General features: G+C 41.0%; 1 protein-coding gene across 8 annotated transcripts in view; it reads right to left on the bottom strand.

Annotated features, from left to right (window-relative positions):
- The window catches only part of rap1gap2a (RAP1 GTPase activating protein 2a), a 40449-nt gene that overhangs the window by 12982 nt on the left and 13999 nt on the right, over positions 1-13468 (bottom strand). For 2 of the 8 annotated variants that reach the window (XM_087174470.1, XM_023408150.1), the window contains exons 2-7: positions 11050-11134; positions 4539-4574; positions 2093-2125; positions 1350-1382; positions 926-1147; positions 713-816 (exon numbers count right to left, since the gene is read on the bottom strand). In XM_087174470.1, coding sequence (XP_087030596.1) covers positions 713-816; positions 926-1147; positions 1350-1382; positions 2093-2125; positions 4539-4574; positions 11050-11134 — 513 coding nt within the window. Of the gene's footprint in view, positions 1-712; positions 817-925; positions 1148-1349; positions 1383-2092; positions 2126-4538; positions 4575-4715; positions 5078-5396; positions 5626-7570; positions 7659-11049; positions 11135-13468 lie in introns of those variants that run through there. The other 6 variants (XM_087174473.1, XM_087174472.1, XM_087174471.1 and 3 more) reach the window with 6 other exon arrangements.

The raw sequence follows: 13468 nt of genomic DNA, 5'->3' as shown, positions 1-13468 counted from the left end.
AACATAGCATTACTTCCTTATTTTTGTCACCCGTTCATGAAAATGTCACCAACTGTGATGATGACAGGAGAGCTGTCAGCTGCAGCACCACCAATCTGTTCAGAATTAATCATGACAAAGAGCTGCAGCCGTTTGACAGCGAGTATCTAGGTAGGCCTGCTTTATTATCTTTTCTAGCCATGCTTGTAATGTGGCACTATGGATGGAAATGTCAGCCTGTTGGTCTATCGGTTAGTGAATTTAAGTCCAGATTGAAATACCTCACCAACTATCAGATGGATTGCCATGACATTTTGTGCAGACTTTCATGGTCCTCAGGAGATGAATCCTACTGACTGTGGTGATGTGCTGAGGTTTACTCTAGTGTCACCATGAATTTCAGATTTGTGGCTTTGACTGGAATGTCTCGACAACTGTTGTGTGGACTGGTATAAAATTTCATGAAAACATTTATGTTCCCATTGATCTGATCCACAAACTTTTCATCCAGCGCCACTGCCACGTCAAAATTTCAGTTTGTGAATTACTTATTAAGCAAAACAGCAGAAGAGCATGTCAGAGACAGACTTTAATAGCCTGGACTGAAGAGAAAATTGGATTGTACAAAAAGGGTTAAAGTGAACATTAAAGATGTGGGGTTGATATATTATTTGTCATGACGCATGGAATATATCAAGACACTACAACTAACAATGCATTGCTCTCATTGTACCTGAGCATGATGCGTAAGAACTCCTGCCCCTCAGCGTCCTCGTGCTTGAGGGACATGATGAGGTTGCCTATGCTGCTGCCAGTGCAGTAGTAGTTCATGTGTTCCTGGATGTAGGAGTGTGGGACAGAGGGTGTGAGACTTTAGGTCAAACACAACAACAGCCTTTCTCCGCCAAATAGACAGTGAAACTGACAATTACTCGCACAGACTAACCTTGCCTAAGAAGTGTTTGCGGTAGGCGCGGGCTGTGCTGTTGCACTCCAGGCGATAACTGTGCCCCCCACCCGGGCTCATGCCCTCTTCTCTGTCCTCCTCCTCACAGAAACTAGACTCCGAGGAGGAGGGGGTCCCTGCCGGTGCCTCCACATCTTCAATCCAGTAACCCCCAAACTGTGGCAGGATTACCTGTGGGTATGGACCACCCTTCTCCAGGACCTTGGGCAGGAGGGCCGAGGGGAGGCAGACAAAAGACAAAATTGAATAAAATACAATATCTCTGAGAAACAGCACCTTCATAACACAAGCTTGATAATCATGAGTCGTTGCAAAGGACCTTAAGGCTTCAAATGCTTTATGTTGGAACACATGAGAAGGGTGTAAATGTGTGTTTCGAGTGTATGAGTGAGACATGACTCACATCTTCTATCCGTGGGTAGGGGATATAGTCATCCTGTTAAACAGAGGACACACACAATGTTAAAAAGTCTTATATTAACTTACGTGAAAAACACCCACCTTCACTACAGTCATGCAGTTGCAAGCAGAGCCACAAACACAGGAACATAAGAGTAACATAAGAGTAAGAGTGGAGTGTCAGGTGATGATGCAACAGCCTGAAACGCAGAGTCATCAGTGCACTTCAATGAGGGCGTGTCACCCCTTCATGATGTCAGAGCTGTTTTAATCAAGTAGCCTCTGGGGTTCAGAGCTGTTATGAGCCTTTAGTCGTTTGGCAGTCTGCTAGCGTAGCACAGCTCCGGTGTATGACCTCTAAATACTGCTGAGGCCTGTCTGCACTACTGAGAGCACAGCGCCACAGACAGCCAGTCATTTATATTCTGCAGCAGCAGGAGTCAGGGTACTGGCAGGCCGGAGAGGATCAATTGGCGGTTGGAGTTCATTCAGTTTATAATCAATCAGATCAGGAGGCTATTGATTGCGTACTTTAAAAGGCCTGAGAAAAATCTGAAAGGTGTTCACGGGGGTGTTCAGAATCCCTCATAAGCAGACAGATGAGACAGGAGAAACCACAGAGCAAATCAGGAGGTATGATGAAGCAGTGATGAAGGAAAACATGCAGACGAACAGAGGATATAATAACACAAACTGATGAGATCTACAGACAAGATATGAAGATATGAAGTGTGTGTCTGGTCACACCTTCCATTTTTTGGTCTCTTCAGCTTTAGGGACCTTATTAGTGTCCGTACGCAGCAGCATGAGGACGGAAAAGCACACGGGTCAAAAAGAAAATTCCGGGTTTTTTTTTCTTCTCTTTTTCTGCTTTTAAAAACTCCTAGAACATGGTGTTTTTTCTCAGATCTCATTGTCTCTGTTGCCAGATGACAATTGAATGAGTCATACATGCTAATGTCCTTTCCTAAACACACACAAGCACGCGCGCACGTGCACCCGCACACACACACACACACACACACACACACACACACACACAGGTAATACAGACACTTAGTCATCCTTGCTCTCTCTGAATCCAGCTTCCAGACATGTTGCTTCCCTCAATTGCTATTACCATTTGTTGGAATACAGCAGCACTAGGCGCAAGCTGAGGCCTTTTTCAGTCTGCAGATGCTTTGTAGATATATGCAGATATGAAAAGCCAATCTGGTAGACACAGGGTAAATTGGCCAATTACTGGTACAGGCCCAGTGGAACAGCTCGTCTACATGACTGAGCATAGGAGTGAGGAAATAAACGCATGAGTACTGAACATACACACCAGTACCAACACTTCTTATACCAGCAATCATAAGAAGACTCAGATAGCATCCATTTGAACACACACACAATTCTCAGCCCAGTCTGTAGTGGTGTGTGTCTGTCTAAGTGCATATTGACAGAGCAGCTGTTACAGTCACAGGGGAGTCATTGTCCACAGTATGAGGCTGATCACAAAGATGCTCCTAAGAGGCTTCAATTTTCAGTCATTGACAGAGGAACAAAGATGAAGAGAGGAGAAAGGAGAAGGAAGGAGGGTGAGGTGGGAGGGCTGAAGTTAGAAGAGGAAGAAGAAAAGAGAGGAAAAAGAAAAGTTGGGCATGAACAAGTTGACCTTCATCAGCACCATCCAGATTACAGTACTGAAGCACACTTTGAACATTCAGTTCCACATGTGGAGTTATTGGTGGCAGAGCTCAAGAGAGCAGGTCGATGCAAGCTGAGGTTCAGAAAAGATGGATGAGGTGCACAGTGTGTGCGAGTGTGTGTGTGTGAGACTGTTTGATCACCAGGCTGCATTGACTGTCTGCCATCCACAAGTTACACTTTCCAAATAACCCCCCTGACGTCTTCAGTCATCCTGTGATGCTCCCTCACCTCAAGCTGCATTTTTCTCCTCTTCTCTTTTCATCCCTCAGTGTATCATGAGTCAAAACTGAAGGATAAGGCTGGTCTCATTCTCTATTTTTCATGTTTTCAACAAACCTCAAGTAAAGACCAAACCAAAAAGTGTGTTAGTCCATCTCTCAGTTAATTCCTACTGAAGATGTGAATCTTTAAAAATGGGTCTCATATATACTTCCATGTCCTAAATCAGCCGGGTACCTCAAAAACTCATTGTTTGCATTCTATTTTCAATTTAAAAAAAAAAAAGACGATTATGTGATTTTTTTTGAGGTTTGTACCAAACAAGCATGTTTGTCTGGAGAATATGATTTGCAGGCTTCATTTATGGTATGTTTATATTTTACCTTTATCATAAAATTACAGCTCATGCATTTGGATATTGCATGTAGCCATATTATGATTTCGATAATCAATTGTCCAGCCCTTGTTAGTATCCATGCAAAGAAAATCTGATTAGCTGTGTTAATACAAAGATCATTTTATACTTAACTTATAAACATTTCCAGTAGCTACACTATTCAATTCACACATTTTGGTGATCTTATCATGAACCATGAACCATTATTCCTCACAAAGAACCCGCAAATAGTATTTTTCCTCCATCTTTGTATTTTCCTTTGACTTCTATTCCCCTCTTTCTTCTTTTCCGCCTTTCATTTCCCACCTTCTGTGTCCTACTCCTCTCACTTTTTACATCCCCATCTGTCATGACACTATTCAAAGCCCGCGCCCTTAGGGGCCTTTGGAGGGCACAAAGCGGTCACATACAGAGAGAGACAGACTTTGTTCAGAAGAAAAAGGAAATCAATGCATTCCGTACTGAGATGGATAAAATAGTTACGCCAGTCCAGATCTTGCCAGAGCTATTCTTCTCTGGCCCCAGCATGACCATAAACCAATCTGAGCAACAGACTGAACCCAGCTGACCTACACTGATTGAATCATCAGGGCCTGTTTTATCCTTGTACATGTTGAATGTGGTTTTGGTTGGAGGAAAAGAGAGGACAGACACCATCTCGCAGTCCGTTCAAAGTTTTACCCAGTGTAACAATCTCCTGACAGCACGGACACGCTGCTAGACTGCAAATATGCAATTATTGCTCAATAGTTGTCAAAGAGCGGTAACGGAAATGGAGGAAATAGAGACGGTGAAATAAAGAGGAGAGTCAGGGATTAAAGTAGAGAAGGAATCTGGATTCACGGGAAAGAAAAGAATGTTGAAAATATGAGAATTTCATACCTGCATCCTCTCCAGCATATCGAAGAACTCTGCAGACTGAAACACAGATAGGAGAAAATTTTAAAACTTGTAAAACAGGGTGTAGCACTGCTAAATTCTGACTTTTACGGAAGCAAAATCTACTGACACGAAACACACGTTTAGTCAGTACAACATTTCAGTCATTGCATGGCTTACATCGGTATCATTGGTGTTTACAGCAGTAGATCCTGCTGCGCGTGTCCGACTCTCCTCCACAGTATAAACTTAGCTGTGTCAAAAGGGCAGGGCAGGGCAGAGGCTTTCCTCACAGGCGCTCACACCCACATGCACACACACTGATAAGCAACCACTTCCTCAGAACGCAACATACACACACATAAGCACACACTAACACAGACACATGCATCTTTGAGTGCATTCACACATCCTCTTCCCCCGGGCTCCCACCTTGTCACATAAACGAGTTGTGAGGGTGATAATGGTCCACTTGCTTTGTGCCTTTGAGCTCAGATTGTAAATGTAATTCGAGCAGGCTTGCTTAGGTTATACAAGTGTGTGCACACACATGCACTTACTCACTCACTCACAAAGAGACGTCAGTTCCTGTCGCTGAATCAAACTTCCATTTAAAAAGAAGGAAGAAATTCACTAAAATACTTCTGTTGGAGAATCGACAACATCAACAACGTTTCCACTTCCTCCTCTTACTGATAAAAACATCAACTATGTCTCACTTAAACTAAAATTGACACCTAATACCACACATTAACTTGCACTATAACACTTATATACTTATAACACAACCAGTCAGGGTGTTGCACACTCAGTAGGACCATAAAATACAAAGCAAGAGGAACCGGGAAATAAATGCCTTACCAATGAACCGCAGCTCTTTAACCTGGGAAGTCTGGAAAAGTGTTTAACTGGTGTTTTACAGTCTTTTGAATGGCTGTATTCCAGCAGTAAAAAACTCTAAAGGACTACATTTGGATGGCACGGCTGTAATGAGCTAATGCTCACTCTCTACACTGGTTACCTGCACTTTGGTGAAAATCTATAAATCTCTCATCACCACTCCCACTGACAAGACAAGACAAGAGAGAACTACAGGCACAACACGAACACACTCACACAGAGTTTATCAATGAGTTAATATTAACCAGTTAAAGGTGCTGTAAACTGATACAACGCTGCGGCTGGACCTACAGAGTCAACACCACACTGCCAGACCAACAATAAGCACAGCTGTCTGTGTCTGTTAGATAGCAGTTCTGTCAGTCGACATGTATGTGTGTGGTGTGACCGTAAGTGGAATCATATGAGAGCAACAAGAGTAAATGTTTTCCTGCTTTCACAGCCTTAGCTTTTTCCTTCTTTGTTTGATGTATCATATAACATCCTCACAGACTGTTGACCACGACAGTTTAAAAGACGCACTGATGCAGCGGGTCCTGGCAGTGTTTGAGTGGGCTCCTGTACTGCTGACAGTGTGTTCAATCATCAGCTATATCCCCTACAGTGACCAGACAACAGCAAGGACAAGAGACACCTATCTGTCATTTTTGCTTTGTTGTCAATCTAACACATGACGTCTATTTGACACTTTTCCGTCCTTGCACTTTGTCCCTTCTGTCCCGGTGTCTCACACTTCTCTCTTAACCCTCATACAATTTCTTCTTTCTTTCTTGTCACATTGTTTTGATTTCTTTATCTTCTTTCTTTCTCATACTCTCTATCTATCTCTCCCTCCATCTTTCTATCTCTCTCTCCAACTAACATCAGTATCTCTTATCTCCCATGGCAACCCGCTAGAGCTGCCACAGACCACAGGCAGATTAGATCAGCTTCCTTTCTGACTGACTGACACGTTCAGTTGTTTCTAGAATATTCATGTAAAGTCATGACCATGATCAGCTGCACAATGACGGCAATGATGATGTCTTATCATGCTATCATTAGGATTGAAGGACTGTTACAAAATTTAACTTTATCAAAGACTCTAATTGAAAGACACTAAATTCACCAGGTAATCCTTGCCTTCTTTCTTTCTTTTGTCCTCTGTTTACAGTCTCACTATGTCAAAAAGGCAAGGAATGTGCGTTTAGTATCATACTCTTATTATAGCCACAAGAGTCACTCACTGTTTCTAGTCAGATACAGTTCACTTCTGCTTGCAACACATGATAAACTTGCTCAAAATAACTGCACCTCAAACCAATTTGCATTTCGCATTGTCCTGAAATGACTACAGAATGATCCACAGACTAATCTCCCCATCCCACAACACAATTCCTCCTCTGGGTCAAAAAGGTGATAGGTGGATGAAGGGGTGGGCCAGAGCTGACAGCCCCGGCCTCTCAGCTATGAGATGTGCAGAAAAACGACCTAATGAGCATCCTCATAGTACAGATCGCTACCAGATATTTGCAATGATACACATCTGTATTTGATACTTCAGTCAATATCGTTTTGGTTTGGTCCCTGGATTATAGAATATTGTTGTGAAATCCTGTACACGTGGGAGTAAATCTGCTATAAATAAGTCATAAATCTGTAGAAGTTTCAGAGATGCAGTGTCTGCACTGTAGGATATCAATTCAATCTGCGTCTGAAGTGATTTTACCTGCATCGACTGAAGTGTTTCCTAAATCTTGTAAAATCTTCCTAAACCAAATGTTTTTTTGACACTAAACAATGCTACGGAAAAAAAACTGCCAAACGCTTTTGCTGATCTTTAAATCATGTAGGTACAGAATATTTATTCTTGTGCAAATGATTGAATAATATTTGCTATAAAACATGACTTCACATCAATGAGTTTAGCAACGCTGACTGAGGTAAAGACAGTAGCCATTGTGTTGTTATTATCATACTGCTGAGAATGAATGGAAGAGAAATTTGTTCAACTCTTAACAATACCTGAAGTAGATTCATTGTTAGTAGAGAATTTATATGCAGGTAAACTCACACACCAAGCCACATACTTTGATCAGAAAAGTATAACAGACTATCTGGTTGTTGTTTTTTTTTGAGTCAAAATGCAGACTTACCTTAACAACAGCAGCTAAAACATCTGAGCCTTTTGTGTCTCTGGCTTCCTCTTATTTACACCTGCCTTCCACATTTCGAAAAGGACTTCCCTCTCACGCCGTTCTCTCTACTAATCTCTATTTAGCCTTTAAAAGCCTAAAGCTTAAACAGGAAAGTCAAGTCAGGCAGCAAAACAGAATAGGTCATGTCACACACACACACACACACACACACACACACACACACACACACACACAGCACGTCAGCCATGTGGGCCAAGAACTGTCTACCTGTCTGTGGTTTGCTGTCTCAGCAGCAGTGTCTTTGAAGCCTGACTGTTAACATTATACGCAACGTGTGAGTCACTACATAATGCGTAAACACAGAATGAAATGTCAAAACATACACACACACACACACACACACACACACACACACACACACACACACACACACACACACACACACACTGCATTACCAGTAATTACACTGGAATTCCTGAACTGTAACTTAACCCTGTCCACGACTGTGCTGTGAAATACTATAAATAAATGCAATCAAATTTTTGCTTCAGAATAAGTACATAATGGCATCAAAATATAAGTATACTACTATTTGTTGATGATAATTTTGCATTGTTAATCTGAATCTTAATGTAGTAGAAGAATAAATCAGAATAAACTCAAGCAAAGTACAAGCACCTCAAACATGATTTGTAATTAAGCACAGAACTTGTGTAAACATAGTTTATAACTGTCCACCACTGACATATGTTTACACACCACTGTTACCTGACCTTTAACCCTAAACACCAGTCCCGACCAATGAAAGTCCTTCTTAAAGAGATAACATCTCCTCACTTTCCTCATTTTCGTCTTTGTATTAATTTAGAGATGTTCCGTCTGTAAACATAAAGTCAAGAACATTCACCAAACAGCTGCAGAACACAGAGGCCATATGTGTGCCAGGTGAACAAATTCGCTATTTTCATGCCAGTCTGGCCGCCCAGGTGGCTCTTGTTTATGGTCGCTGTATTTGAAGGGCAATGCCAGTAACTACGTTGGGTAGCAACGACACGTAGTCTGTGCAATCAGATGTGAATGTTTTCATATTTGTGAGCGGTACATCATCCAGCAACTAAACAGAGGATCAGACTTTAATCGGTGCCAAAACTACTGTGTATGAAAGGTGTCAATGAATCTAGAACCAGTGGAGAGTGGAGTGTTTTTGATTGTAGTTTAATATTACTGCCTTTTTGTTGCATTAGCTTACACATGGTTTCGCTATAAAGCTTGAGTAGTACTGTTTGTAGTGCATTACTTAAATGTTTAATTTTTAAGCTGCATCATCTGTTTTTTCTTCTGCGCATCACACGACACCTGAAGTGGAACAATCTTGTAGATTTGATGTGAACTGTGATTATAGGAAACTATAAGTTTCAAAACATTTCAACCAGTGTGACATTGATGACGAACGTCTGACCATTAGACCACTCTAGCTCACAGCAGAACTGTGGTTTGGCAATTGGTAATTACCAGACAATCAGCCACACACTAAGAGGGTAATTGATGTCTCATGGTTTGAGCTCTATTTCTCTCATATATCATATTTCCTCTCATATTATTATGGTATTGTTTCCCTCTGTCTTGGCCTGACCATATATTCAGTAAAGCAGCTCTTCCTGTGTTTGTTACCATGAGCAAACTTTATCATTGTATTTGTCTCTTCCTTTGTGTGCTATCTCCCTCTGTGTTGTCTTGAGCAGATTCAGTAATGATGGTTTAGTTCAAGGTGACATACAACAGAAGAGGCTCCCTCTTGCAGGAGCCATCGTCTGTTCCCTGCATATCACCCTGCTAATCTGCCTCCCTGCAAAACGTTTACTCTCTTTCATCACGCTGGAGGAAAAATTTAAAATTCTTCAGCTGTAGTACAAGTGCAATGGCGTGCGAGCAGGCTGATGAATGTCTGAAAACATCACACTTTATAATCTCATATAAATAATAAAGAGCGTTCTCTGTACGTGCAGCGCAATAATATGTCACTACATGAATCAGTCAGACAACACCTGAGAAGGATGATCCTCTACAGTCTGATGGATTTCATCTGTATTCATATTCAGTTTGGTTTTGCTTTGATATTCTTTTCCATTTGCCGAGTCACAGCTTTGGCCAGAGTTTCCTTTGAGGACACAGTTTGATTGAACTTGACAATTTCTGGAAGGATACCATCAACCTCAGAATAAAGTTTCACACCTTGTCCTACTGTAGTTGGTCATCTACATCACAGGATAATTCAATTGCAAGCGTTCCTTTTTCATAGCACAACCTGTCATTGGCAAGAAAATCTCCAATCTAAAGACTCCAAATCACAGTAGAACTGGAAATAACAGTAGTCAAATGTGGAGAAATAAAAAACAAGTGAGCTGAAGACCTTGAAAACTACTTCAAAGCTTTGTATGCTGACAATTCCACGGCCAGAATGGTCAAGGTTTTCTCTCTAAAGTCAAATAAAGGTCATAAGTAAATAAAAGCAGAGTAACAGTATGAGTTGTAGCTGTAACAGTATGAAACCAAAAATTTAAAGGCACTGAGAAAAAGATTACATCACTCCAAGCATGAAGAAGTAACCACAGCGAAACTAGGAGGAGTGAGATTCAATTTACACAGTGATATGTTTACTGTCTGTGAGAGCAATATTGGAAATAAATTATGGAGAATCTAATTTGGACAGAGGCTGACCTAACTTGAATTTTGATTGACTTAATGTCCAAATAGTACAAAATCATGCAGGGTGACCAACTTGTATGTTTTCAATTAATTTAATACAATATATTTAAATTGATGTCAATGTAATATGTATGTGTTTCAGCTCATTAAAAATACAGGCTGTCAGAGAGCATGTAATGCAAATAACAAGAAAGTAGTGCCATGGATTATAACCTATACTGTTGCCCATAAAGTTGGAATCATTTTGTTTTCAGTTTAATTGTGGTTTCATTGCGGTTTCATTTTCATTTTGATATGTTTGGAAGAGATTGACTACTAGAATTTTGAGAAGATATACGCTTTATCTGTCAAGAATAAATCACATTGTCACAATCATTTCATGGAAAGAGGTAAAATATTTTATTCCAACTTTATGAGCAACAATGTATATGCATGTTGTGAGATAAAGCAGTGTCACCTGTAAAAAAAAACAAAAAACTTACATTTCTGTAAATGAAGTGATGTAATGTGTGTCATGCTGTGAACTTTAAGTTGTCGTGACACTGCAGTTTGTCATTGTCTCTGAACTGCTTTGCTTGCTGAAGCAGTTTCTCAATGAGCATAATCAGAGTCAATACATTTTCAATAGGCATGAAGGTCTAAAGGGCAAAATACATGAAAGAAAAGTCAGAAAATCAATGTCTTTCTAAAAATGTGTGTGTGAGTGTGTTGACATGAATGCCTTGCCATATGTGTGTGCACATGCACATTAATGCGTGTGTGTGTCCTACCTTCATGCTGGGTGGTGCAGTGCGAGGTGGTGAGGGGGGACATTCTCCCAGAGGGACGTTGGAGATGTTCAGCAGCTCCTGTTTCCTGAAGAGGAGAGGACAAATAAGGAACAAACATGGCTGATTTAGTGACTTTCATGACCACCAAAATGTTCCAAATTTTGATCAAAGGTCACCCCATACTCAGAGGCGGATGCACTATCCTTCACTTATTTAAGTAGGTGGACAAAGGCAATGTTATGGCATTTCCCCCCGGAAACAGTCATTATCTTCACTGGAATATGGTTAAAACTGCTTCTGACCCGATGTTCACACATGATGTGTTGGTTTAATTAGAGGGAACGCCTTCTGCCTCTACATTATTCAGAGCAACTCAATACCAACTGGCTGTCCAGCTGTGCTCCCTCCAGATGACTGGGATATCTCATTTTAATTTATATTTCCCACAGTTTAGCTCTATGCAAATGACTCAAGTGTTAAATCTAAAACTAATATAACTTATGCAAGGCTAACTGAACAGCCAGCTGGATGGCTAACTGGACAACTATCTAACTGCTATATGAAATCTTATACTGTTGAAAATAATGTCTTCTATTTCTGGATTTTACACAAAATATCACTAGTACTATGGCAGCAGGATCACATGTTATTTTAGCTTCATGCTGTTTTCATACATCATGTAGTTGTGAATCAGTGTTTTGGTTTTCACTGTTGGTGTCAGTCTATCTGGTCTTATCCGGTTGGCCAACAACATAGTTTAAACAAAGAGCTTCTAACTTACTAAACAGTGGTACAATTTTGTTTTTAATTTTAAGGTAGCTATAATCTAGGGTTTTAAAGTGAGTCAGGGAGCCTGCTGGAAATATGCAGTGAAGTATCAGATGGCTCTCTGAGTCCCAGGGGCTGTCAAGCAGACTTTAAGAGAAGTCCTTTGGGGCCTCTTCTCCTCTACCATGCTTTTTCTGTATGGCGCACTCAGGAGCATGAGTGCACATTAATGATCCCAGATGTTAAAGGTAGAGCTTTCACTGGGAGACAGCAGGAAGATTAGCCTAGCTGCAGAAACCTGCCATGTATTCTGATAAAAATCCTCTGATATTTCTAAGGTTACAACTCCAAATATGATGCTTGGCGATGGTCACGTCTAGTGCTGAATATATGATCAAGATCGAGAAAGGTTACAAAGAAGTAAAAAGAAAAGAGAGCACAGATGCACAAAACCCTCTCTAACCCTGCTTTGGAGCTGCAGAGTGCACTGACAGCCACATATATTATATAAGTATTTCAGTATGGCTTGTTGAATATGAACTATCCTAAATAGTCTATATCTAATCCCATGTTTCATGAGAATACATTGTTATGAGACAGCCTTCGGTTTTTGTTGCGAACAAAATGTGAGACCTTTAAGATTTTATATCTAGTTAAATTCCCGTTTTGATAGTAAAAATAGAACTGGTAGCTATCAGGTTTTACAATGCCTCCACAGTTAAAACAAAGGCCGTATTGAGTGTGAAAGAGTGGAAAGCTGTAACGGATCACTTAAGATGTAGTGGATAGAAAGGCAAGACAAGACTTTTAATTGAGTGTTTATGTGAAATTAATATGCTCCGTTTTCCCTTTCATTAGTTGGAACCGTAAAAGCTTGTTCTTTATTCTCTTACACAGCTGTGTAAAGTGTTTGTGAGCAGCAAAGACACTTAATGGCAAACACAGAATAAAAATTTGAAGTAGTGCTGTTCATGTGGAGCCATGAGAGAAAACAAAAACATTTCTGCTCCATCATTCTGTTGAATTTCATCAATGATGCACTTTGACGTTGACAGTCAAAGCCTCTGAATTTTTACTGACACTCACAGACACCCAAACAAAGTTGGAAAGTCACGGACAAAGCACACTAGTCTCCGTTAGCTATTTCGGGGCAAACCCAAACCCTGTTCAACCCTACTCCTCATTCCTCTGCGCAGACGAAAAGCCTGGACTGGGCAGTTCTTTCCACAGGCTCAGCGTTCACACAATGCACCACTGTGTCCCCCTGTGTATGTAATTCTGCAGTATGTTAGCTCACAGTAGCCAAGGGTGGACAATGTTTGAATGAGCATCATAAGCCAAGACAGACTGGGACGATTTACAAGACTGAAAAAAAGAGGAAAAACATGTTTTTCTTTGCTGGACATTGTTCAATGTTCTTCCTCTTTGTTCTCATCAGCCTGCAGGTAAGGAGGAAAGCCAGTGTTCCCTACTGCTGACCTGTGAAAAGGAAAAGCATGTTCGGACTACTGTCCCTGGGGCGGATCCCTGAATGGGCACAAGGACGACACCCATCTTGCTGTCTCATGCACTCACTCACACCTGCACACAGAGAGATGCTGTTTGCTGAGGAAAATTGTGTGTGTCCATGAGAGAGGGGTGGGGTGGGGGT

Source organism: Seriola lalandi, unplaced genomic scaffold, assembly GCF_002814215.2.
Source record: "Seriola lalandi dorsalis isolate HSWRI2012SDOR001 ecotype SW California unplaced genomic scaffold, Sedor1 jcf7180002054355, whole genome shotgun sequence".
NCBI lineage: Eukaryota > Metazoa > Chordata > Actinopteri > Carangiformes > Carangidae > Seriola > Seriola lalandi.
Note: the sequence above shows the minus strand (reverse complement) of the source record. Positions and strands in the feature narration are given on the sequence as shown.